This window comes from Perognathus longimembris, chromosome 19 (genome assembly GCF_023159225.1).
Source record: "Perognathus longimembris pacificus isolate PPM17 chromosome 19, ASM2315922v1, whole genome shotgun sequence".
In the NCBI taxonomy this organism is placed as follows: domain Eukaryota; kingdom Metazoa; phylum Chordata; class Mammalia; order Rodentia; family Heteromyidae; genus Perognathus; species Perognathus longimembris.
Window position 1 is genome coordinate 5850149 of NC_063179.1, and position 27716 is coordinate 5877864.

Genomic DNA, 27716 nt, shown 5'->3' on the forward strand with positions numbered 1-27716 from the left:
TAGGTGGCTCAGTAAAGTTTCTTCAACTCTTTGACCTTCAACTTCTGCATCTGAAAAACATGGTTAAAATCAGAGCCTACCTCCAGGACATGTTTTAGAATTAAATGTAATTTTCTATGGAGTGTCTGCTACAGCATCGATCCATAGAACATAGTTATTGATTATATATCATGCATATACATGAATTATTATTTTCATGCCTGTGACTATCAGTTCCCAGACTACTCTGTTAGGTACTTAAAAATCCAAGTCCTAGAGCACCCTTTAAAACTACTGAATCAGAAATTAGAAGAGCGAGGAGAGGAAGTACTAATTAATTATTCCTTCATAATGATTTTCCAAGTCATGCTGGCAAGTCCTCAAGTTAGCAAACTATTGGGAGAACCACAGAATATATGACTAATGTGTGTGTGTATGTGTGTGACCATATGCTCTGATATTGGGACTTGAACTCAGGGCTTTTGCAATGTCCATTAGCTTTTTCACTCAAGGCTGGTGATCTACTCCTTGAGCCGTAGCTCCACCACCTGCTTTGTGCTGGTTAATTGGAGATAAGAATCTCTCAGATCTCAGCCTCCTGAGGGTTTACAGATATGAATCACTTGGTGGCCAGCCACTACTGAATCTTTAAAAAAGATCTGAGTCTATAATGGTTTCTAAGTTAGTTTATGCATCAATTAGGTCGATTAATTTGGAAAAACCAGATGAAAGCTGTAAATCATTAATAAAAGATAATCAAAACATCTTTGACATTGGTTTAAGATCATTATCATATTACGTTATCCTAAATAAAAACTTTACCTTTGATTATTAAGAATGTGAACAATAATGTGGAAATTATTTTTACTGTAATGCACTCCCGCACAAAATTAAGAGAAGGAAGGCGGTTCAGTTGTCGATTGTACAGAATGAGTATGTAAAGTGTGTTATATATTTTCAAATTATTAAATGTATACATTTGTAGTTTTCTTAACCACAGAAAGATCATAAGTATGAGCTTTAGGATTTATCCACATTATAAACGTATCAAAATATCACAGAACACCCTATATATATGTATATATATGTATATATGTATATATATATGTATATGCAAATATACATATATATAGTTAGTATCTGTCAAGTAAAAAAAAAACGGATTTGAGCATATAATTGTCTATTACAGAAGCTGACACATTACGATCACTCCCTATGTGTGACTGAGTGTACGTTAACTTGGCAAATCTGCCATTGGCATAGGGCTGCAGTTTGAATATGGCTGTCATCCTCACAGGCCTATGTGCAGAGGGCCTGTTTTCCAGGGTGCTGCCATTGAGCCCTTGGGGAGGGCAGCAGTGGAAGTCCTCAGGTCCCTGGTCGGGTGCGCTTTGAGGGGAATGCAGTACTTTGCCCCTCCCTCCACTATTCCTCTTCCCTTCGTTGGGTCATATATAAGACCTTTTTTCTTCCACATGCTCCGCCACGCAGATCTGCCGCCCTTACCTGCGGCCCAAAACAATGGGAGCTCCTGATTTTTCCACTCAAAACTGCTGACCATGAGCCATAATAACTTTGCCTTTATAAGTCAGTGGCCTGAGGTATTTCTGTGCACTACCAGAATAAAGCTAATATCCACAAAATCAAGTTTAATATGCCGCCACCCTCAAATTCTTACATCGAAAACTTCTTGAAAATTCTGGAGTTAAATAGAATTTATAGACATTGCACAACTTGTAGATCTGTAAGTCTATCCAACTTGTAGATCTGTAAATCTATCCATTCACAGACACTTCATGATTGTTCCTAGTTGGGAGTTAGATGTCTACAGAAGTAAATAGTTGCATTAAAACGTTTCTTTTTCTTATATGGCAGAAGAGGAGAAGCAACCAGTCAAGGATAAAGACAGACTGAGATTGGGGAATGGACACAGGAGGTGCTCAGAACAGGGCTCTCTCCCAAGGGCAAGAAGGCCAGCACGTGTGCCTGAACATGGCACTCACCCGAATAAATAAGGAATAAAAAAAGTATGTCTTAACACACTACAGAAAATAAAAGAAAATCAAACTTCTAACATACATATTTTAACATATACAGATATACATTATACATGCTAAATATATATATGCAGATTACATATATTATAGATGTATGTATATGTATATTATAGATATGTTCTAAAGTATTTTATACAGATAATATGTACAGATACATTCCAAATTATTATATATCTATAGATGTATTCTAAAGTGTTGTATAATCTAAATAATTCTAAATTCTATAATCTAATAATTCTAAAGTGTTCCTTATAATCTCCTGCAAAGTAATATAAAGTTTGGAATAATAAATGTCACTCTGTTCCCAGAAGGGAACCACAGATAACCAACTCCTTCCCAGGACTGGGTGAGTGACCACAGCCTTGAATTCCACACGAACCAATTGGACTAGCAGAGTGTGTAAGTTAGGATTTTCTTGTAACAGAAGAGTGGGGGAAAGAACAAAATACTCCTGGGATCTCTGCAAGATACTCAGCAAAGCTTATGCAGTCCTTCCTACAGTATAACCTTTGGTCTACAAGCCAAGCTCTTTGAGGAAAGCCTACCTCAAATAACATTGATCGAAATGAACTCTAAGAAATGGAAATAAAAGTGTTTTTGGTGGTGTTGTTATTTTGAATATTTTCCCCCTTTCTTGCCTTTTACATGGTTTTTGACTTCTGTACCTTTGGTCTCCTATGTCAGTTTATATTTGTTTGGGGAGGGGAAGAAGGAGGATAGAAATGCGGGGGAAGTCTGAACCAATGCTACAGTGATCCTCACAGACATGATATTGAACACGAACTTTACAACCTGTGGGGGAGGGAAAAACGGTGAAAAAACAAGGGAAGAGGTGACACTATTAAGAAAGAAATGTACTCATTACCTGACTTATGTAACTGTAACCCCTCTGTACATCACCTTTACCAGAAAAATTAAAAGAAAAGAAAGCCTAAACTCAACATTTTTTAGGAATCTGATCGTTTTCTCACTTGACCAATCAATAGCCTCTATCCTTAGGAGTGCTTTTAGAATCTTAAAGTATGAATGCAACATATACAGGATGAAAATGAAGTTCATTGTGTTTTTTCTATCTGAATTCCAAAGATGAATGGTAACCCGGCACATGGCTAGTGAACAGCTTTATTTATTGCATATATTCAATCATTACACAACTTCTACTTGAGGTATTGATGTTTAATGAGGAGAAATGTAAGTCATCTGCCTTTTAGTGTCTTGTTAGTTATTTTTCTGTGAAGAGCTCTTCTCTAATCAGACTGGCTGGGAACACTTAGGTCAATGGATTCTGTTTTCTAGAGCTCCCCACTAGCTCACAGGACATAATTCTTAATGCCGCTGTTCTTATAAACAATCCTCAATGGTTTGCCAGTAGAATAACAAGATTTTTCACCTGGATATCTATAATAAAAGTCAAATAGAGAAAAAAGGATGTGTAACATCTACATTTTTTATTTTTTCAATCGTAATGTTATTACTATTATGATTACAATGGCTATTAATTAATAATAATTGCTGTTCCCTTGAAGCAAGATGAATATTGCAGTTCAACTGGAAAGTGTCCAATGCTCATTGATGTTCTATGTTTTAGACATCCATGTTTGAGGAGGGCCATGATGTGTCCAAGCCTCCCCTCCAGGCTCTTCCTGAGGCTAAGGCTCGTTGTTAGATGCCTCAAACACCGTGTTCACGTGGACAGTATCCTTGGATTGATAGTTACTCTGCCCAGTGACAGAGCGAATCCACCTTTGGGTCATGACCCCTTCCCGGTGACTGGTAGCTTTGGCGAGAGTTTGCCTCTGGTCCAGGGCCCTGCCTATGGTATAATTTAGTGGCTCCGCCCTGCACAACATCCCCCAAACTCTCCAAAACCGACTCGCTCATTCCCAAACAAGTATTATCCCTATGTAGCTTCTGATCATTGAATCATGTCCGAACTCATCATTGACAAGGGCCAAGTAACAATGAGTCATTTTGGAGTTCTGCACCTTAGAGAACTCACCTTATAAACTCAGGGCTTAATGAGCAAATCATTCAACTGCCAGAATCATTGTGGTATAACAAGTATGTAAATAACAAGCCAGGGGTGACACAGAGGACCAGCGGAGGAATCCCAAGTCCTCCTGCAGCGGGAGCTGGACTGTCCGGTGTCCCCCGGGGCTTTTGCGGCTCATGCTCTTTCCTCCAATGGCACTGCCAGTGCCCAGAGCTTGAAACATATGGAATTGCCAATGCCACAGACCACATATCTGGATAATAAGCACTTTTCTTTTCTTTTCTTCCATATAGCCAGCCTCTTTACAACCACACAGCCTTTTCAAAGGAAACGCATTTGAAGCCCCGTGGTCTGCCTGCTCAATTCAGCGAAGAATCCAATCTGGGTTTCCTCACGAGGGCAGTTGTAAGTTGTGAGCTTTGCTATTTGTGGTAGCCACCGGCCCTGGAGAATGTGGAAGAGACTGTCCACACACGCACAGCTCCTGAGGGCCAAGTCTGCTGGCCTTGACTGTGAACCTCACAGATTCTCTTGCTACTTGTGTTTCAACATTAGCTCCAACAGTTAGTGGGAAATGCAGAAAGAGTAAAATCAACTGTGGTCTATCTCAGACCTAGGGTTACACTGCTCATATTGAAATAACAACACAATACTGTCCCCTGGTTTACCCGCAGCCCAAAATGGAAAGAATAATTGTTTATAGCTTTGTTAATGAAAGTTAAACATTCCAAGCAAGCTTACTTGAAGGCAACAAGTACATTAGTCACTTAAAGACTCAGACCCACACTGTTTGTCAGGAATATCAAGTGTCAGGTTGCAAATTACTAATCCCACACTGTGGAGACAGCACAAAGGGGAGTGAGTGGGTACTTCAACACCTGGAGGGAGACATGGTTGGTTGAGCACCCCAGATGTGCATTTCCCGTGTCTGGGGCACTCTGCCAGCCCTAGATTTGGCTCCTCCTCAGAACAGAATCATTCTCTGAGGTTAAGGCCAAGGGAATCAGACTGTGATGGAGACAGGACTAAGTGCTTTTAAAAGCTTTCTTGGTGACTTAAACACAGTGGTCAGCATGAGTAACCACTGATTCAGAACTTTCTTAGACCATACTTAAATATTAGTTTTAACAGTCTGGCATCAGATTTTGAGATACAGGGAAATAATCATGAGGAATTTTCCCCAAAGTTGTGATAATTAAAGTTACAAAAAATACCCCATTTATTTTTTGTTTGTTCTTATTTATTGTCAAAGTGATGTACAGAGAGGTTACAGTTTCATACTGTTAGGCCAAAGTGATGTGCAGAGAGGTTACAGTTTTATACATTAGGCCTTAGGTAAATTTCTTGTACTGTTAAATACCCCATTTAATAAAAAGATAAAGGGCAAACCAATGCAACAGCAATACTCACAAGACAATATGTTGGAAATAAATTGTACAACTTGGGTGGGGGGTAGACTGGAGGGAGGGAAGGTGGGAGAAAAATGAGGGAGGTGGTAACAAGTATGACAAGAAATGTACTCACTTACATATGCAACATTTCTGTACATCACCTTGACAATAGAATTAAATTAAAAAAAATTCAGCCATGGCACCCGTTATGCAATGGCTTCCAAGTGTAGAACATCTTTACATTAAACTAGAAGTTTTTGCTGAGAATTTAGGGATCAGGGGGAAAGCAATTAGACTTCTTATCTACAAAAATCACAGACTCACTTGAATTTGCATCTATCTATGTATGTATCATCTACATTTATGCATATACATACTGACAGATTATAATCTTAGATAGATATAACTGATATAGATATACAGGTATTTCCACTAACTAAAAGTCTAACAGAATCCAAGCTGATAAGGCCAGTATTACTTGTATAATTTATGTTTGTGGAAAGATAGAGTTTCTTTTCATCCTCTTGTGTTTTGTAATATGTTGTTGCACCTGACCTACTAAATGATACAATAACAGATGATATTCGATGCATCCTTATTTAAACAACTTTCGTACTGAAGGACTATTATAAACAGTATTCTATCATTGGCAAAAGCTCTACTCTTCAAAGTATATTTATCCAGCATCATGGCACAATGGCATGTCTTCCAACTTTGCATTAGAAGGCCAGTACTAGCCTAACACTAAATCATCATGACTACATTATTCATCTCACTTCCTCTCATCACATAGGCATTATTTCATCCAATATGCCCAAAGACAATTGAGTCAATGGAAGAAGGAACAGGACATGTAGCTCCAGTGGTAGAATACCTGCCTAGCAAGCATGAGGTCGTGGGTTCAATCCTTAATACCACCAGAAAAAAAGGTAACTTAATGCATGAAAACATTGGGCATGAATAATAACTAGAAAAATGCAAAATCTTTAAGAAGAAATGCCCAAGTTTCATCAGAATAAATTTTGAGAGAATGAAATAAATGGACATCAAGCTCTGGAATCAGAAGATTTGCAATGATAAGGCTGCATTTTCCAGTTTTCTGATATAGATCTCACAGCTGTGAGCATTTGAGATATTAGAGATGCCACTGCAGTTTATGAGAAAAATGACATCTATGCTATAACAGGTGTGGAGACAAACAGTTATTTATATGAAAAAAAAAAGAGTAGCAAATCTATCTGCATGTCCTGGCTTGACAAAACAATCACAATCAGATGTCAATATAAAAAGACCTAACTTTATAATACAGGACACATAGGACATTGTTTCAACGTGGTTTGTGCAACTGACAAAGTCATGTTATCATAAGAGGCAGCGCCTATAATAAAAAGGAAATAATCATTAACATGAAAATGGACTCAGTCACAATGATAGGAAAATTAGAGAAAAGTATTCATCTCAGTGCATTCTAATTTTATCCGTGGGCCAATGTCTTTGCTCTCATTTTTATTTTCGCATCAGTGTACGTTTGTGATGAAATGGATTCCACACGTGCACACTGCCCTTTGAACATACTCCTTCCCACCACCGTATCTTCATTCCTTCTTCCCTTTTTTCCAACAGAATTTGATAGATCTTCCCTCCCACTCTGTACTTGGCATGCACTCTTTCTTTCTTAGTCCCATTGACCCCTCCTAAAGGACAGCCCCATTTCTACACTCACCTGGGACCATCACTACTGTCTCCACCATCATCATCACCATCATTTGCTATTGCTTGTTTTCTTAATGATGTCCATTCAGACTGAAATGAGATGAAATCCTAGCGTAGTTTTGGTTTGCAATTCCTTTTGGGCTAAGGACTTTACATATATCGCTGTGTAGTTATTAGCCATTTGAGTTTCTTCTGAGAACTTTCTATCCCATTCATTTGCTTATTTATTAATAGCTTGTTCTTTGGATGTGTTTTTGTGCTTTGTATATTCTGGATGTTAATTATTTATTCACTGAGTAGCTAATAAAGACATTCTCCCATCTTGTGGGTTGTCTCTTGGTTTTGGTAACTGTGTTCTTTGATATGAAGAAACTTTTTAATTTGACACGATCCTAGTTGTCAATTCGTACGCTTAATTACTGAGCATTTGGGAAATTATTCAGGAAATAATTACTTAGGCTCCTATATCTTTCAGAGTTTTCCTATGCTTAGTTCACAGTTTCAGATCTTACATGAAGATCTTTTGATCATTCGGGGCTGATTTTTGCATAAGGCAAAAAGGTTTAGTTTCAGTTTTCTTCATGCAGATAACCAGTTTTCCCAACACCATTAGTTGAACAGGCTATTTTTTTCTCCACTGTATGTTTTCAGCAACTTTGTTATTTCTAGATCTGCTCCATTAACATATTGTTGAATACTTAAAATTCTTTGACGATTTCTTTAAATTTCTAAAAAGCATAAATCTTAATAAAACTATTTGGCCAACCTATTAGCATTAACATAAACAATTCTGGGGCTGGCTGGAAATGAAGCTTAGTGGACAGCTTTCCTAGTATGCAAAAAGCTTTGAAAATCCCCAAAAGTGAAATGGAGGAAGGAAGGGAGGGAGAGAAGAAGAAAGGAAGACAGGGAAGGAAGGAGGAAAGGAAGGAAATAAGTTACTTTTGCTCATCAAAAGTCAACAGAAGAAGGTGAAAAATAGTTCCATTCATGGAGAACACTGTCATAATATACACAAGTAATAGGGAATTAATATCTGAACATACTGAGAATTAAAATATTAACAAAAAACAGAACAAATCAAAAGAAAAATCTTTAAAGGACATGGAATGGATTGAAGGATATCAAAATACCCAATACAGATATAAAATATTATTGCCAAAAATTTTTTAAATGCACATTATAAACCTACCAAATTTGGGAGAACTACTATCTACTTTGGTCAAGTATAAGTTTTGCTTATACTGATACCAGGTTCCTGCTGGAGTGTAAATTTGTGTACTGGTTCCTGAGAAGTTAGAAATGCCCAGTCCTGTAGGCAGTTGCTACTCTTCTGCAAACGCTCATCAGAACCTTTGCTTGCCTAGAGCTTGACGTTGTGTCCAGCCACACATGGACAGAGGCAAAACCTGCAAATATTCTTAGGAGAAGGATAAGTACCCTGTCACCTGTTGATATGGCAGGGTAGAAAGTCTGAATAAAGAAATATCCCTGCACCTCAAGATCCATGCCAACATCAGTCAATCCGAGATATGTAGAACTGAGTTAAAAAAACACAAAACAAAAACAAGTCATAAGAGTTGCATAAAATATATGTCAGATTCAAATCAAATATTTTGTAGATTAGAATGCATGCATGTATACAAATATGAAGAACTTATAGGATAAACAGAATTTTTTTAATGTACTAATGTCTGATATAGTGAAAGAGAGGCAGAGAGGGAAAGACCAAGAAGAATTGCCAATAATTGTTGTCCAGTATTAAATATCATGAATATACGAATATTTCATTTTCCCAAATGTACATATTTTATTCATTTCATGCATGTGATTTTCTTAAAATGTAAGATTTGTTTCTGAAAATACCATTTAATCGAATGCAAATTCTCTTTTCTTTATAGCTAAAGCCCTATCATAAATTATAACACTTAAATGGTAATCTGTAAGAGAACACTTTTATTTGGGATGATCTTATCATTTGGTTCAATTAGTGTCTCTGAGATTCACTTGCTTTTGTGTTTTTCTGACTTATAATGAATGAATTCTCCCTAGGAATAATGAGGAAAGTTAAATCCATGAAAATGGCAAATATAATCATCTAACAGAACCATCACTACTACTTTATATCTTATTACCCCAAATTCCCGTCTTTTGAGGTTTTCATTATTTCTTTTTAAATTTAGTGGACCTTTATTTATTCATCAGTTTATTACTCCTTTATTCCAATCTAGGAGTTGCCCACTAAACTACATTGTGATTATTTTTCTCCCAGTGGAATATTAGTTCATTAGCCAACATAATAACTATTGGAAAAAGCCAAGTATAAGTTGAATAAATACAACCTTTAATCCTTACCCCAAAGGGTAACTTAAATAAAGTGGAGCTAGATATTTAACAAAGGAGCTAAAGACATACAATGGAATAAACATAGCCTCTTCAATTACTGGTGCTGGGAGAACTAGGCAGCCATATGCAGAAAACTCCAAGTAGACCCAAGCCTATCACCATGCACCAAGATCAACTCAAAATGGATCAAAGACCTCAATATCAGACCTGAATCCTTGAAACTACTGAAGGACAGAGTAGGAAAGACGCTAGAACTTATAGGCACAGGAAGGAACTTCCTGAATAGAGTCCCAGGGGCACAACAAATAGGGGAGAGACTCGACAAATGGGACTACTGCAAATTAAAAAGTTTCTGCACAGCTAAGGACATAGCCACCAAAATAGAAAGACAGCCAACCATATGGGAAAAGATCTTCACCAGCACAGCAACAGACAAAGGCCTAATATCTGTCATCTACAGAGAACTCAAAAAACTAAGCCCCTCCAAGCCCAATAAACCAATTAGGAAATGGGCAAAGGAGCTAGAGAGACTTCACAAGAGAAGAGATAAAAATGGCAAAGAAACATATGAGGAAATGTTCAACATTCCTGGTAGTAAAGGAAATGCAAATAAAAACAACCCTGAGATACCACCTCACTCCAGTTAGAATGGCCTATACTCTGAACTCAAGCAACAACAAATGCTGGATGGGGTGCGGGGAAAGAGGAACCCTTCTCCATTGTTGGTGGGAGTGCAAATTAGTACAACCACTTTGGAGAACAGTATGGAGGTTCTTCAAAAAGCTCAACATAGACCTACCCTATGACCCAGCCATACCACTCCTAGGCATCTATCCGGAACAGCAGGCCCCAAGATATCAAAAAGACATTTGCACTTCCATGTTTATCACTGCACAATTCACAATAGCCAAAATATGGAAACAACCCAGATGCCCCTCCACAGATGAATGGATCCAAAAAATATGGTACCTATACACAATGGAATACTACATAGCGATTAGGAATGGTGAAATAGTGTTATTCGCAGGGAAATGGTCAGAACTTGAACAAATAATGTTGAGCAAGACAAGCCTAGAACACAGAAAACAAAGGGGCATGATCTCCCTCATATATGACTGTTAAGATGGGGTGACAGAGAGACAGTAGAGACCAGGTCTGTGAAACCAAAAACTGCTTGTCAAATGGTATTTCCCACAGGATTGGGTCAGCGACCCAACAGTAAGTAACTAAAACCAAACAACTACTCAACATATAAAGGTCAAAAATCGACCTCTCAGTGGAATACAATAGCTCAAAAGCTATGTATGTACGTTCATATAAGACTACTGTCGACATATTGTCTAATATTGACATTACATTTAAAGCCCTAGGCGAATTTTCTTGGGTGTAGGCCACGTGGCTACTGTATATGTTCTTGGTACATTGTGTCTTGTATATATGTCTACCTGACCTAGGGAAGGGAAAGAAAAACAGGGTGTAAGATATCACAAGAAATGTACACACTGCCCTACTATGTAACTGTACCCTTTTTGCACAACACCTTGTCAAAAAATTTTTGTTTAATTACTAAATAAATAAATAAATAAAGTGGAGCTAACTTAATTCTTTCCTGTGAGTTTTGATTTTTCCCTTTGTTGTTTTATCTTAGGAGAAAGTGGCCTAGCATACAGCGACGCCTAGCCTCAGGTATACTCATGTGTACGTAGGAGGGCAGTTTTAATGAGGATACAATCTTGGTAGCATCTAAGCTAAGAAAGGTGACGACTAGGTAGCATTAGGTCTGTGGTTGTAAGCTTACCTGCTGCTGTAGTCTCAATGATTGTTACATATTGTGACACGAAGTATGACCATGACTTGTACATGCTTAATAAATGAGGGATTAGGCAGATGAGTGTCATAACGGAGGATATCTGAGTCCCGGCCCTTCTACAGCTGTGTTGAGGTAGTTGACCTCAGCACCTACTCATTCTCTTATCTTCAGGCAGACCCATTATCATACACTATCCCAGAGAATGCCATTTAGCTTCCATACCCCTTAAACAGTCTAAGGATTTAGTTTAGGTGACACTGAGGTTTTTCTCTTGTCCCACATTAATCTCCCTGGAAAAATTCTTCCTAAGTACCATGTTACAAGAAAATAAAATTAAGTTTATGAATAGTAGAACATAGATTTCAAAATGACAGAGACATCCTTATGAAGGCAAATGTAATTTTTACATGGTAATTTTTAAACAGTACATGGCTACAAGATAATAGACACATCACTCTGGATTAAAACGTCCCTTTACTGTGCTGTTGCTGGCAGAAATAGCAATAGTTAGAAGAATATTCTTTCTTTAGGAAATTTGAAACCATCATAATTATCTATCACATAAAACAAAACTAACTGAATAAATATATAATAAATTAATAAGTAAATCAATAGATAAAAATATTTGTCAAAATATCAGATGATATGCTACTTGTGCATCGAGATATAAGTAGTCAATTATCACACTGGGAGACATTAAATGACACAAATGAAGAGAACCTTGCTTGTACTAGCATAGTAAAAATACTTTTTTTTTCATAACATACACTGACTGTTCTCATCACAAACTTCCACATTTAATTCTTGCCACAAACTTCTAAGACAAGTGGTATTTATCCAAATTCACAGACAAGGTAAGTGGCATTCCAAAGGACGCACACTTGTCCACGCTGTACGTGGTTACTGATACACAGGACTTGTGTCCCCATCCGGAACTCAGTGGTTCCGTGCTCCTTTGCTTCCACACCACCCTACATCCACTCCTGAAATCAGACCGTCTGCATTCGTTGGACATGTCTGTTGTGACGGGCAAGATGGGAGCCCCCAAAGACACAATTCAATTATTTACATTAAATGAAGCATGTGACAATGACAATGAGCTCTCAACAGGTGGGTATCATCATGGACACATTATAGAGACAAGGTTAATTGCTAAATTTTGAGTGAAGCTGGCAGTCAATTCCTTGGACAGAGATTTTCAATAAAATCTTGCTGAGAGTTCCATTCTCACATAAGGGCCTAAGACTAAGCAACAATGTGAGACGATTTTTAAACTTCCTCAGCTCTTGAGGTACCGAACAAACAGATGTTTGAGAAGACTGGAGTTTATGAATACCACTTTACTGTCAACAAATTAGGCAACATCTTTGCTGCCTGCTGCTAACACAGCAATCCCTTAAATTTAAAATTCTATGATAGTTTCTCCTGGATAAAAGGGAATTAGAATGCATTCACACAGGATGAAGTAAAACAAATCAAAGGGTTCTTGTTGGAAAGGGGGGGGATGCTCGTGGTAGAAGCTAAGCTTACAGTATGGGTTTTGCTCACCAAATGTTTAAATTTCCAAAAATATAGTAATTTCCTGCTACAACTTCATATCCTTTGACCCAAGTGAGATTCTAGAATTTCTCCACTTTAACACAGACGATTTGAATTTTCAAGCTAATTTTGATTTCGTTTTATGAGCTAAGTCTTTAGCATGAACTAGGATTTCTAGCTGTTGGATGTTTTCTTGTGTACCCATCGCAAGTATGGCGGTCACAGATGGGCACGTTTTAGTCTCTGTCTAGTTTAACCTACGGGCTCTGTGTTTCATCCATGGACTCCAAACGGACCTGGTCTTTCTGACTGTGCACTGAGTAATTCTCATACCACAATCTCCATTGCTTCAGTCCCTGACACAGAAACAGTCCCCTGTGAAACCATTCCCAATTCCTTCTTATGCTATCTTCACAAAACCAACATCGTTTGTCATTCATATAATTCACCCTATAATTGGTAAATGGATCAAGAAAATGTGGTATATATGCATGTCTGTATAAAATAAAGTTTTACTTCTCAGGAGGAATAATGTCATACACAGGTAAACGGATGGACCTAGAAAACAATGTTACATGAAGTAACTCAGGCTTATAAAGACAAATACTTTCCTTCATATTTGGAAGTTATATCGAAAACATAAACATGTATGAAAAGATATACAAGCTATATACACCAACAAACTAACTAATGGCAGGTCAGGGAAAGATTTCAATGGTGTAACTCCTCCGGATAATTAGCAGAATGAATTCCAGGGTGCTGAAACTTGTATTGGTGGGAGGTCGGGTGGACAGATGAATGGAGAAGAGGGAGAGGGGCAAATAGAGTCATTATATTCAGTTTACATATGTGAAGAGTCAAAGAGGAAACCAGGTAACTTGGTGGTATGGATGGCGCTGGGGAAAAAAAATGGGAGAACGGCAAAGGAGCGACACTGATCAAGAAGCCTCGTGCACATCATCTGCCTTGTTGCCCTTTATATAATTACTTAAAAATAAATTACCAAACAAAACCTGGGAAGGGGGGCTGGGGATATAGCCTAGTGGCAAGAGTGCCTGCCTCGGATACACGAGGCCCTAGGTTCGATTCCCCAGCACCACATATACAGAAAACGGCCAGAAGCGGCGCTGTGGCTCAAGTGGCAGAGTGCTAGCCTTGAGCGGGAAGAAGCCAGGGACAGTGCTCGGGCCCTGAGTCCAAAAGCCCAGGACTGGCCAAAAAAAAAAAAAAAAAAAAAAAAAAAACCTGGGAAGGTAACACTGTCATCATGGTTGCTGGACCCCCAGAAGTATTTCATAAGCACAATCTTTTCTAAAAATTATTTTTATTCTCTTTTAGTGGTTGTACAAAGGAATCGCCACTGGACAGAGTGGTTCACGAATACAATGCACTTTAATCAATGTCACACCTTCCAACCGTCTCACCCACCCTCCCAACCAACCTCCTACCCTTACTTTTCTTAATTTTGTAGGATATATGATTCCATTCTTCCCACTTCTCCTCTTTATGAGCACCCTTTTTTTAATGTAAATAAGCTGGGTGCTTGCAGTTCATATCTGTAATTCTAGCTACTCAGAAGGCTGAGAGTTGAGGATCCCAGTTTGAAGCCAGCCTGGGCACGAAAGGCTGTGAGACTTTATTTTCCAGTTAACATCCACCCCTACACACACACACACACACACAATTGTGCTGTGGCTCGAGTGGTAGAGCACAGCCTTCAGCAAGAAAGCTCAGGGGCCCAACCCTGTATAACCTCCGGACTAGCACACACACAAAAAGGGAACTGTTTTTCTAAAATGATATACTCCAAGTGATCTCATCAATAATTTCTCTGTCTCCCTACCCTATTTTTACTGCAGACCTTAGCCAAACTAGGAAACATTGAGAAGTAGCTGAAGTAGTTTACAAAATACTTATAAATTCCTTTTGAGGCTATGTTCTCCCAAATAAAGCCTGTGCCTTGACCTAATGGGAGATTCCTGTCATAAACATAAAAATTAGATCCAAAGATATCAACATTTGCTTTCCTTTCAAGTACCAACACGTGGCTATTTCCTGCAGCCTACCATTCAGGCACAGGGACTGTCCCCTGGCTACAATAGTCAAAGGCAACTTGTGGCCTAGAACACAAGGTTCGAGTGATGCAAAGATGAAGAGTAAAAGGTGAACCAATGCAACAGCAATCCTCACAAGACTGTAGGCTGTAAACCAACTGTACATCTCAGGAGAGGGCAGGTCACCATTGATTTTACAATACTGGAGTTGGGCCCAAGTCAAATTATATTTCTGAGCCACATGCCTAAACCAGTAGTGGCAAAATATAAAGTTTGTGTAACTATGAAATCCACATTTCACACCTAAGAGGAGAAATAGTTGAGAGATAAATATAAGACTTATCAAAAGTTGTAGTTTCAATTTGATAAAGATATTAATTTCAAAATTCATTAGTTTTCCTTACATGTATGTTTTGGGACACAATAACTCTGACTAGTTTCAGATGTAAAATAGTTTCTTTTAAGTGATTTTTTTTTTTTTTTTGCCAGTCCTGGTGCTTGAACTCGGGGCCTGGGCACTGTCCCTGAGTTTCTTTTGCTCAAGGCTAGCGCTCTACTACTGGAGCCAGAGGGCCACTTTCAGCTTTTTGTTTATGTGATATTGAGGAATCAAACCCAGGACTTCATGCATGCTAGGCAAGCACTCCACCACTAAGCCACATTCCCATCCCCAAGTGATATTTTGTTTTAAAGAAGCCAGGCTTTAAAATTGATAGAAAGTATTTGGATAAAGTTTTTTGTGTGAAAAAAAACATGTTAAGTGACGATAAGCATTAAGTATTCAAGTGTATTAGGAATCTACATTAAATTCTTCGAAAAGATGACTATTTCCTATTTGTTGAGAAATATAGATTTATGTATTGAATATGGTGACTAGTATTTACAGACATAATACTATTAGAACGATCAAATGGCCATGAATAATTTATACAGCAGATAATATAGATGCATATAATAACCTATATTATTTATCTCCTTTTCTTAATTGAGAATAAATATCAGAAACATATAGTCATATAAGGAATCTTAGGGTAGTATAATTATCGAGATGGATGAAAAGAAAAAGTAATAAAATTTGTTAAAAATATTTATACTTCTGGGGTGAAAGTTAAGTAGAGATAAGATGGTATTTGCAGCATGATTCGAAGGTACAAGTTAAGACTGAATGTCAGCACTGTGGCATGGTATTTTAACATGTGTGCTTGATGATTAAAGACTCCTGGGCTCAAAAATCAGTGTCTACCTGTGATGAAGCTAGGGGCAGTAATTTTTCTTCTTTTTCAATGGTCTCAGCTACAAAGTACAAAATCAAGTCTTAACTCATAATTAAGAGTACATGGCATAATCTATGTAAATGATTCAATGTTCTGCCTGGCCAATTGAAACATTGCCACTAATTATTATTAAAATCATTATGATGATTGATAAATTTATTATCACCATCTTTTGAAGAACAGATCAAACGTATAAGCTTAGATCTATCAGAGCTCTATACATGTAGTTCAACAAATTAACTGGTCCTAAATTCGAGAGGGTCATTATAACAAGTAGATATTTTCATAAAATATGACTAAAATGAATATTGAAATGTGACATTCTGATTTGTAAAAGTCTGAATAATATATTCTGTTTACCACATATACCACATGTAGCTAACATATAGTATGTGTGATATAACAATGTAGTATATAATTACATATTGTATTATTTAAATATAAACCTAAGTTAGATATATATATAACTCATATAAAAACATACAATCAAGCATTTAATGACAAGTGTATGTTGCTAGATGAATTTTGTCTTTGTGAAAACATACCAGTGTACATTTAAACTAAGTTAGTTACCACATCATTACATGATAGAATCTTTGGGGCCACAGGTATATATGAGGCCCACTGTTAACTGAAATTCCATTGCATGGCATCTGACAATGTTATATGTGAATACATATTGTAAAGAGCAATATGTGTAAGAACAACACACTGTATTTTATATTTGTAAAGATTTCTATATTATCCACACTTATGGTTTTTCTAAAATAATAGCAATGAAATCACAATATGAGTCAACATAGTTCAAGTTCATGCTTTCATTCAGTCAAATGATATTTAACTAGTACTGTGGGCAAATCACCGCGTTGCCTTGTACTTGAGTCTCTAGAGAGATTACTTAGAGACTAGTGGAGGTAACAGACTCCTGCCTCTAATGGTCGACGAGTTTCAGGGAAGTCTTAATATAGGTGAGCTGGAGGAGACAGCCTTAATCCAGACAGTAAATTTCCTTCTGGACGAGGAGTCCAAAGACTCTGTGGGGATGTCTCCACGCAGTGATGCTGGACTCAAGGCTAGCTAAGAATGTTTACAGCCTGCTAAGTTGGACAACAGAGAAGACGCAAGGAGTAAATGCTGCCTCATGAAATGAGCCATAGCTGCGAATGCTCTTGCTGATTCTGGAAGAGCAAGATTTGACTGCAAATCTGAGCATATTTATTGTGCTGGAAATCATGGCAGTGAGTACCCAGGGAGTATTTTAGAATATTCTTAAGCTTCATAGCAGAAAGAAAAACTTAGTAGAAAATTCTAAAGAAATAACCTCATACTCCTAGTATTGAAAGACAAGCTGTAAGCAGGTAGGAAAATTGCAGAGGTGCGAGAAAGAGAGAGGAGGGGAGGGGAGAGAGAAGTAAATACAGGGAGAAGGTGAGAATGCTGGGCAGGAAAAACAGGACTTCATAAAGAACCATAAGGAAATGAGGAATGCTTTTGGGGGGGGCGATTTCCGCTCTAAAATTTCAATTCAATAAACTTGTTTAAAAAATAAAGAGTCCTTTGTTGGAGTACTAATTCATAACGTTAAGGAATGCTTATTTCCTAGCATGGGAACTGCCGTGATCGTAATGCTTTGATACCATTCAAATGTTTTCATGTTGGAATTTAAGCATTAATGCAAAAGTGATGGGAGTATTTACAAGTAGACTCTGCTCTCATTAATAGATTACTGGTGCTATGAAAGAGCTACTGAGAATGTGTTCCCCCGCTTTCTTCTTTCCATCCCATAAGGACAGGGCAAGAAGTGACCTCAGACCTGCCAGCTTATAGAACAATAAGAAATAATCTTCTCATTTTTATCAACATCCAGTCTCTGGTATTCTGTTCCAAAACTGCGTGAGAAACCACCACATCAATTAGCAACAAATGTTTTTTTTTAATTAAAAATAAAAACTGAATTTGATGGAAAAGTAAAGATGTACAATATTTTATATGATCAGAAGATCTTTCCACTTCCTTCTGGCTAGCTATCTTATGCTAAATGTCTAAGATACAATAGCGATGGATGATGTAAACATGACTGTTTTTGCAATAAGCTCCCTGTGTAGAAACAGCTATATTATAAAGAAAATCTTATTTAAAAAATTAAAAGTCACTTTCTACAGAAAAAAAGATGACATTCCAAAATAAAATACTTTGGTGAATTCATAACATCTTTATATAAAAAAGACATACGTGTATGTACATACATGTTGTCTCTCACTGCATAAGCACTTACCACAAACTCAGTGGCTTGTACTCACTCTTATAACTTGCTAGACTTAGCAAGTTTTGTGAAGGCTATGGATGGTGACTCACTGTTCAGGGTTTTGTAAAGCTCTTAGGGAAATCTCTTCAGGGCACTTTCCCTTTATTTCCCTGGTAATAATCTCAACCCAAACTCAATCATGTTTTCAGATGAAATTAACAGGTTTGGGTGGCTGGATTGAGGCCCCTGGTCTCCTTGCCAGCCTTCAGAATTTGGATGCCGTTTCATTGCTTGTCATTGCTTAAGCAAGGAAATTCACCTTGGGTAAAGTATCTGTGGCTTTGACTCAACTTCTGACTTCCTCTGTCTCTGATCTCTAGGCCCAGATGTAACCACAAAATAATGTTTGGAAGAGTCCTGTCTCCAGAAAAACCCAGTAACTGTATCAAGCTTCTTGTAATTATTGTTGTCATAAATTATTACCACTACAATATTCCTCATTAACCTAAGTTTTTCAGAATCAGGTGTGCTGTAGAGGCAATCTGTGGAACAGCCTCAACTATGATTTCAATTGTGTCTATCTATTATTTTCTTTCTGCTCGACAAATGAAGAACTATGAATGGGCATCTATTTGGATGCCCTTACATTTTAAAGAGCACTTGAGAAAATCATCACACCGCCTTTGACTGAAGGTTAAAACATTTGGCAACCAGGGATCTGTGGAGTGTTCATCCAAGGCCTTATTAGGTAATAATGATTCCCAAAGTAGACACAGGTGCACTTTGAAATGTGTAGAAAGGCTCAGAAGGACATGAAACTCCAACTGTGTGACTGGAGCCAACAGAGGAGGCAGCCAGGAGAAACAGACAGGAAGGTCTAGAGACAAGGGATTGCATTTCATAAGCATGGGGACAGGAAACTATGACACATTCATAAAACTGTGGAAGCTGGAAAGTATCTTCAGCACACTTATGTATTATGCACATCAGTCTCATGCCATGCAGGGGACAGATGTTCGATAATGGCCAGCAGGAGGATGCGTTCGAATACCTTTACAGGGTCTCATGCAATATGACAAGGCCATTGACTCAGGCAGTCCCTGGACCACAGAGCACGCACCAGCAATATAGTGCGCTGGAGGAGGAGAGGATGGCTCGGCTGGATAGCAGACTGGACCTCGTTGATCAGCCTATTGTCTATGGGATGGCTCTTGGGGTAAGCATGAGACAGGTCATAGACGGCCAATGATGAGGGCTGAGATATAGGATACCCAAAAGGGAGACTCAGCTATGATCCCAAATAAAGTGTATAACCTGCATAATGTTCCTGCCCCTTTGTGGATCATTATTGGCAATCGCAAAGAAGGTAAAGAAACCACATAATTTTGCTGTAGCAAAGAAGGAAGCGCCAACAGGTTTTAAGGACACGGTTTGAATAGGCTCCAGATGAGAAAAAAAACCAAAGCAGGGAGGAAGTGCGAGGCAGGCGAGCCATTCCTCAAGTGACAGGCACGCTCCCTCCTTTTCAGAAGGCCCAGATTCCTTACACAACAACCATTTAATCAGCTCGAGTTCCAGAAACTCAATACACATTTGGATGTTTAGAAAATCTCTGAAGAGTTTAAGAGAACAAAACATTCCTCTTTGAAGTTACATATGACCTAGATAGATGGATGCAGAAGCTGAAGCCCTGAAATAATAAGTATCTCCAGATGCCCCTTCCCCCGGCTCCCGGTGTTCTCACGTATCTGTCAGTGGGTCGCTACGGCATTCATCGTGACAAATGTGCACTAATAACATCACTTGAAGAAGCTCAAATATTGATTTGACTACTCGGAAGAATGACTTTGAAATCAGTCGGAACAATTTCCTATCAACAGTACAGGCAGAAGGCAAATCAAATTATATCTGCATCGTTCCTGGAGGGTATCTAAATATAATTTTTGAAAACATTACTTGGTTTTCTTCAGTTTCTCCCAGAAACTCTTTCAACTTCTTTCTAGAGTCATTAGTGGTATGTTTCAACATCAGGATCATCATAGGTTTCTTCACTATCCTCCTTGGTAAAACATTGTTCTGTTTTTGTGTAAATACCCATCTTGATGTACTAACTCAAGGTTTTCCCCTGTTGATGAAGATTTGAATTTCCAAAGGTTCCTTTCTGAATCTGAATAAACAACTAGGTTATAATTAAAAATGTAACTATGACAGGTGTGTGTGTGGGGGGGTTTCTCTCCTGCCCTATGGACAAAATGTCTGTTTTACACAAATACAGATTCATACATTAGAGATATCTAAAATGCAAAATAAGCTCCATGAAAACTGACGTCATGCATGGCAAGGGGAGATAATAGATGGTGTCATCTTTATCTTTACAGATCTATGGATCGTGTACAACCGGGTGGTGAGCCAGGGACAGAGGGCTGGCCTCGAACCTCTCTTCCATCTAATTTGGTATTTCAATGACTTGTGTCACTCAAGACACTTTGGCTGGCCCTAAGAGAAGAAAGCAATTCAAGGTAACTCACGCAAAGGAAGAAGAGACGTGTTAGGGAGTTCGTAGGCAATCTCACAGAGGCAGCAGAGAAGGCAGCCAGTCCTAAGGAAAACTGACCTGCCTCTCTGACTTTCTCTACTTTCTCTGTTGGGCTGTTCTCTGTCACCAGAGTCCTGCACGACACATAGTAAGTACGGCCGCCATCTTTACTCCCATGTACGGCGGGAGAGCACAGATTTGCATTTACTAGTTCCAATCTTTTTTCACAGGCTAATCATTATATGAATTACTGTTGGGTCAGATTTCCTTTCAGGTCCCATCCCAAATTAGAGTTTGAAGTGCAAGCTGCTCCCTAGATCTGCTCTTGGTACAGGGTCAGGGAGAACAAAGCATAGTAAAAGTTTCAGAATGTGGAAAGGTTTGGTCTGAACAGGGTCCAGGTGAGAAAAAGCAAAGCAGTAAGGATGACATGGAAAGCTTAGAAATGTGAATCAGGCAGTAAACAAACTAATAGCAAAAGAGAAGACTTCAAAGTCAAATATATATCCATTCAGCCCCATAGACAAACCTACACAATCTGACAGTCTTCGGCTCTGAAGAGTGTGCGTGTTGACCAAAAGCTCTTCCAACACACACAACCATGTGGAGTAACGCAAGGACGTGCTTACAACTCTCCCTGCCTCTGACTCATTTTCTCCTCTTCATTCTCACAATATTAATTCAAAGCGAACACAGCTCACCAGTCTTTACCTTCTCCATCCTCTCTGGCTAACTTGGATGCTTATAATTTGGACTCCTCTGTGGTGGGTTTCAGACAGCGCAATGCACTGCGCTGCAGCCTATAGAGGCCCATGGTATCACATCGACCACATGTATGTGGAGACAGGTATGTTTCCGAATAGCCTCCATCAGATTTGAACTGGAAAATGATTCCCCAGACACCCTGTGACCACAGTCTAACCACAGGGTGAGCAGGTCCACGGGAGGTCAACCACCCTCAACTGAGGAAAGAACAGTGGGAAATGAGTAATGGCATTCCATATGCTAGTTCTTTACAGTAACAGGGAGCTACTAGGGAACCAAACTCACCGTTTGGCTTTCAGAATTAAGTGGTCGGAAAGCTGAGAAACTATGACAGGCCTCAGGGCTCCTTCTCACCTGTGGATGGTTACTGCAGTTAACATGATGGATCGCAATGGCAGGTGACAGCGCCCTTCCGTGAGAAGCAGGATGGGTCCTCACCGTGTTGACGAGGAATAGCCCTACCCGCCCGACTTTTCTTCATGAGGGAGAAAGTACTATGGTGTTACGACCCTGAAACATCGTTTTTGTGTGTGTGTGTGTGTGTGTGTAATTTTTTGTTTTTGCCACAGTGCTCCTGTTTATTTAGCTAAAAATTGCAGAATGCCTCTAACATAATATCAGACAAAACGCTGAGAAAGTATGGCACTTTCCAACAAGAACAGGCAAACTTTATGGAGTTTCCTGTTTCTTTCAGCATGCTCAGGTACTCACAAACCCTTCCCAAATATAGAAACACGATCTTCAGTAGGATAGTAAAGAGATTTTAACAAAATTATCATCTCAAACAATCTCTAATTTGATAATCCTTCCATTATTCATGGCTGGGTAAATATTTTCACACATCGGGAATTACATGTGTGGTTGAGATTCAAGAGGCAATTTTCTAAGTTAGCATTAAATATTAGCATAACAATGTAGGTTGCATGGAAACATTCTCTCTTCTTCATTTCAGGAACCTGCAGATCTGGATCATTTCAAAAAATAAAGAGCCAAAGGGAGAGCTTGTGATCTGGCTTTTTCTGTTTCCCAGCAAACACACTGAAAGCACAGCCTCCCTTTGTGCAAAATTACACATCATTTGCATTCAGGGCAAGTATCCATTTCATTACAAGGCGTTTCAAGTACAAATCAGGCCATTCTGGACACCTTCTGAACATCTTAAATCGGGTCAGTGGCCATTCCTTTCCAACATCTGACTGAACATTACAATCCCTCAGCTGGATTTTGAAAGAAGATCACCACCATCATGAACAACAACGAAAACACCCCCGTTCACTCTGACGGCACCTGGAAGCACGGGGAATAGAGAGAGCTAGTGCGGTACCTGATGCTGCTCACGCTGCCAGTCTCTGATCCAAGCTTGCATCGCTCCAGCTGGCTGGCTACGATTTGGCGTTCAGCCTCCAGCTCTCGGGTTAGCCTTTCAAACTGTAATTCCTGAAAGAAACCCACCAAAAAGAAAACACCAAATGAATTCTCTCATCTACATGAAACCAGGAATTCAGACCTAAGTCACATGATGTTTCCAAGGTTTGAAATTTGAGAAACACAGACGATTGCTGTAAAATAGGACAGGAACTTGATCTGGGCACTGCTAGCTTACTCCTGTAACCGTAGCTACTCAGGAGGCTGAGATCTGAGGATCCAAGGTTCAAAGCCACCCAGGCACGGAAGTCTGTGACACTCGTATCTCCAAATAACCACCAAAAAACAGGAAGTGGAGCTTTGGTTCTAAGTGGTAAGGCGTTAGCCTTAAGCAAAAGCACCCAGACCCTGAGTTTAAGCACCAGGACTGGCAAAAAAGAAAAAAAAAATGACAGGGATTTGAAGATCACACTGATTTTCTGGCCCACTGGCCGTGAGCTGCTGGATAAGTTACTAAATGTCTATTCCATCATCTAAAAATTGAGTTGAAAATACTAGTTCATAGAAATGAATGTAAGGGTTAAGATACTACCTATTTTGAGCAGTTGGTTAGCATTCTATAGATGTGAAGACTGCTGACACAAAATAGAATGTTTAATAAAGAAATAATTTTATTGTTATCATAGGAACCGTTTGTTTATTCCTCGTTGACCTCGGTTCCTTTATAATAACTTGTTCCTCACATTTCTTACATATCATAGATAGCATAGATAAAAGAAATAATGCTTCAAAACCCATAGTTTGAATAATTGAAATTCCAGCAGAATGACACTAATGTGGCATCTACACAGTCTAATTACTAAATGCATCATCTTTGAGATCTCTGATGTATCACCTTTAAAAAAAAGCAGTCAATGGAATCAATGAAAAAGGCTTTACAAAGCTGATACAAAGCTTTGGATTGACTTCAATGGAAAATGATTCAGTAAGAACTTCAAAACACCTAACCCGCTACAACTACAACACTCTGTGTCATATTTTAGACTTTATGCTTTATTTTTTCCATGTACTTAGGCTATTTCACAAGCATAATTATAGTAAGTCATTGATTTTAACTAACAAATCCAGGAAAAGTTTTTATAATTCTCATTTTACATCCTAGAAATAATATAATATCCACACTGCTCTATTTGAGGAATAAAAGAAAAAGACTGGAATGCAAAATAGTACAAGAGGTTAGGGACCTATTTGGGAGAGCTAAAACGCTAAAACTGCATGGATTTGTCTTTGTAAATGATTGGGCTGGCTGGTGATTCAGCTACAATCTTAGCTAGGCTGGTCCAGAGGATCTTAGCAGGAGGGCAGCCTGAAAGGACAAAGTTATAAGACAACATCTGCAAAGCAGATATCCAAAAGTAAGGCTGCTAGCCTGCCTCATGTAATAGAGCACCATCAGTATGCTAGTGTGAGGTCCTGAGTTCAAACTCAACAGCACCCCCTCAAGAAAAAGGAAGACTTTATTTTATTAGCTCTCCTGAGAAACTCTTGGATGAGATATCAAAAACAGTACATTTCACATCCTCTACATTGAAAATACCCTGGACCTTTTCCATGTACATAGTTTGGTTTTTTAATGTTGACATTATTTTGGGTGTGAAAAAGAAAATACTTTACCACTGTGAGCCCTGCCCTTTGTATTGCTAGGTCTGAGGAGATATTATTGTTTAATGTTCAGAATTATACTCTTACATATGTTTATGGGCACTGAATATTATTGTTAAGACCTCAACAACAAGATCGCTGCAGAACAAATCTTAGACATTTAGCCTCCCCTCCTCCCTAATTATCCTCTTCTAGAAGATTTTTTCATTTCCAGTATATAAAATACATTGTATCTTATGGTGGTGTACAGGAGACAGACTCATTCCTGTGCATTGATAACACCTTTAAGCCGCAATACACAAGAGCTTAGAAGGCCCCTAGTGACCAGATGGAAATGGACAATTTGTGTTGTCGAAATAGGAACACTCAGATTACTGCATTCAACCCTTTATGTTAGAACAGAAAGTCATGGCCATACAGTACAACAGTCTGAAACTGGATTCATAAATCATGGCCTGCTCTGGCTCTTCCTGATTCCTTGGTGTTAGTCTAAATTGTCAGGTCTGAAAGACAACTTCTTAACTAGCAAAAGCCTTCCCAAAAGTCAGGCAGAACATTCTGCCTTCCTCTCTGTAGATCGATATATCCATGTGGCTTGGCGTTCCTTCTGTCTGAAGGATTTTTTTTGAACATTTCTTTTGTAGTATTTAGAGCTGTGAATAAATACTTTCCATTTGACATGACTTGGAAACATCGCTTGTTCTCACATTTGAAAGGGATTTTTCCATCTCCTTAGGTTCTCTCACTTGTACAATTTCTGACCAAACTATAAAAAAAACCTTCAGCGATCTTTAATATGTACATTCAGAATCCTATTTCTGTGTTTCTAGAATTTTCTCTCTGTTACTGCTTGCCTAAGGTGACTATAATTCCCCTGGGTGGAGCTCTCTCAACAGGCCTTATGTTGGGGCTTTGCTGAACTTTTCCCATTTGTGGATTTATAGTTTTTATCACATCTGAAACTTTGCAGTAACTGTTTCTCTATCAGTGTTTTCTCCTCTCCCCCGTCTCCTTTCCTTTAGCAATTCACAGGGAGAATGTCTGAATCTCTTGTAAATGTCCCTAAGCTTACTGAGCCTATACATGTTTTGTTTTTTTCATTTTATATCATTTCTATTGGTATTTTCAACTTAAACAATCTTCATCCTCTGCCAATGCACAATCTGCTATTAATCACCCTGGTGTATTTTTATCTCAGAAATCTATGAATCAAGTATCTCTTGAAGTTTCTTTAGAATCTCCTTTGCATCTTTTATGACTACTGGAATTTTGCACATATGCGATACACTTATAACTGTTTCAATGCTCTTATTTGCTCATTCTAACATCTCTGTGGGTTTCAGCTGATTGGTGTTTCTTTGTACAGGTTTCTTTTCCAATTTTACTTTGCTGGGCTCTGGATACTTTTCTGTTCCTAATGATATTTCAGCTCTGTTTGGGAGTACTAGTGAATTACTTGGGGGCAATTCTTTTAACTCTTACTACAATGATTTGTTAGGGGGGAAAGGCTATCACTTACTACGAGGCTACTTTTCCTTCCCTGTAAGGCAAGTCTCTTCGGAGTAGCCTGCCCATCCTGGATGGCAGGGGCTGGCAGAGGTTCCTGACTCTGTGTGAGGCAGAGGAACTCTTTCCTCTCATCATCTTGGGTGGTCCTTCCCCTCATCTCCAGCAGTTTTCTCTGCAGGTTGACTTTTTGATATTTGGACTCATGCATCACAGTAACCTACATCTATCTACCTGGGCTCTAAGCATTGTTTCCTGATTCCAGTTCCACTTGGGTTCTGTCTGCCTTCCATATCACAGGGAAAACATCTTACACGGTCATTTTCTGATCTCTTCCTGAACTAAAAGAGTCAAAGGCTTACATATGGAAGGCTGTTTCGGCCACAACCCATCACAGGAGCTGAATTCTGCCAGGGCATAATCACCCTACCCTGGCAAGGCATTATGTTTGGAATTAATGACTGGGCTTGTGACTGGGGACAAAAGGCACTGTAACTGTGCTTCCCAAATTTAAGAAGAGTAATTGATTTGTCAACAGAGGATTGATTTTGCTCCCTGGCATGGACCACTGCTGGTGCCTACAGCATCCTAAAGTGGTTAGGCATCTTCTCAAGAATGGACAAGACATATGCCCAGGGGACACATAGTCTGTCTCAGTACATGTGGAAAGATGGCATTCTCCTAGTCCCAAATCAATCTAGTCGTTAGGGAAAAAATTGACTGCTTATGACTAAGTCTCTATGTGTAGAGAATCCGAGCTGGAAAAGTATTCAGGTAAAATGATGGTATTGATAATAAGAGGAGAGTGAAAAGAAATCAACTGAAAACAATATAACCACTCACATGTGGCAGGTCGGCTTAGCCAAGGTGGCTCCATCTTTAGCCTCCTACCTAGGACTTTTCTTAACATCAGTTCAAAGCAGAGAAATCCCTCTTCTCCCCTACTCCTGAGTTACTTAGTCAACTTAATACATAACAACTTAAAACATAACAAGTGACATCCTGAGCCCCAACCGACAATAAGTGACATCTTGTGCCCCAAGGGACCATTTGGGGATCATTAGAAATCCCCAGAGCAACCCTGCCCCTAGGTGCTTCTCTTCCCCTTTTCATCACTGATGGGCAGCCAGCCTCCCTCTTTTATGTCCTTCCACTAATCTACTTGTTAGGTAACATTGGTGGGCTACAGCTTTCGGCTGTAGATTCCTTCCTCAGACTTTTTCCCCCAGTACACCTGTGCTGGGGTTGAGCCATCCTTCTGCCTATGTTCCATGTCCTTCTTCTTCTAACAATGTGGATATATTTAGGGAAATGTATAATACTGGTTGTACATGAAAATGCAGCACTGAATTAGTCCACTGAAGGTAAGGCTATATTCAAGAAGAATGAGGAAAGATATTGAAAGGCTGTCTAGAGTAGGAGGGTAGAAGACACTTTGGAAGAGAGGAAATACAGAATAATCTGTGTAGAAAGACCAATGG

The 27716-nt window shown here is 38.9% G+C and overlaps 1 protein-coding gene across 2 annotated transcripts in view; it reads right to left on the minus strand.

Moving 5' to 3' along the window:
- Positions 1-27716, minus strand: part of Ctnnd2 (catenin delta 2) — a 716561-nt gene that overhangs the window by 430364 nt on the left and 258481 nt on the right. For both annotated transcript variants that reach the window (XM_048368208.1, XM_048368209.1), the window contains exon 3: positions 23027-23139. In XM_048368208.1, the coding sequence (XP_048224165.1) occupies positions 23027-23139 (113 nt within the window). The remainder of the gene's footprint in view (positions 1-23026; positions 23140-27716) is intronic.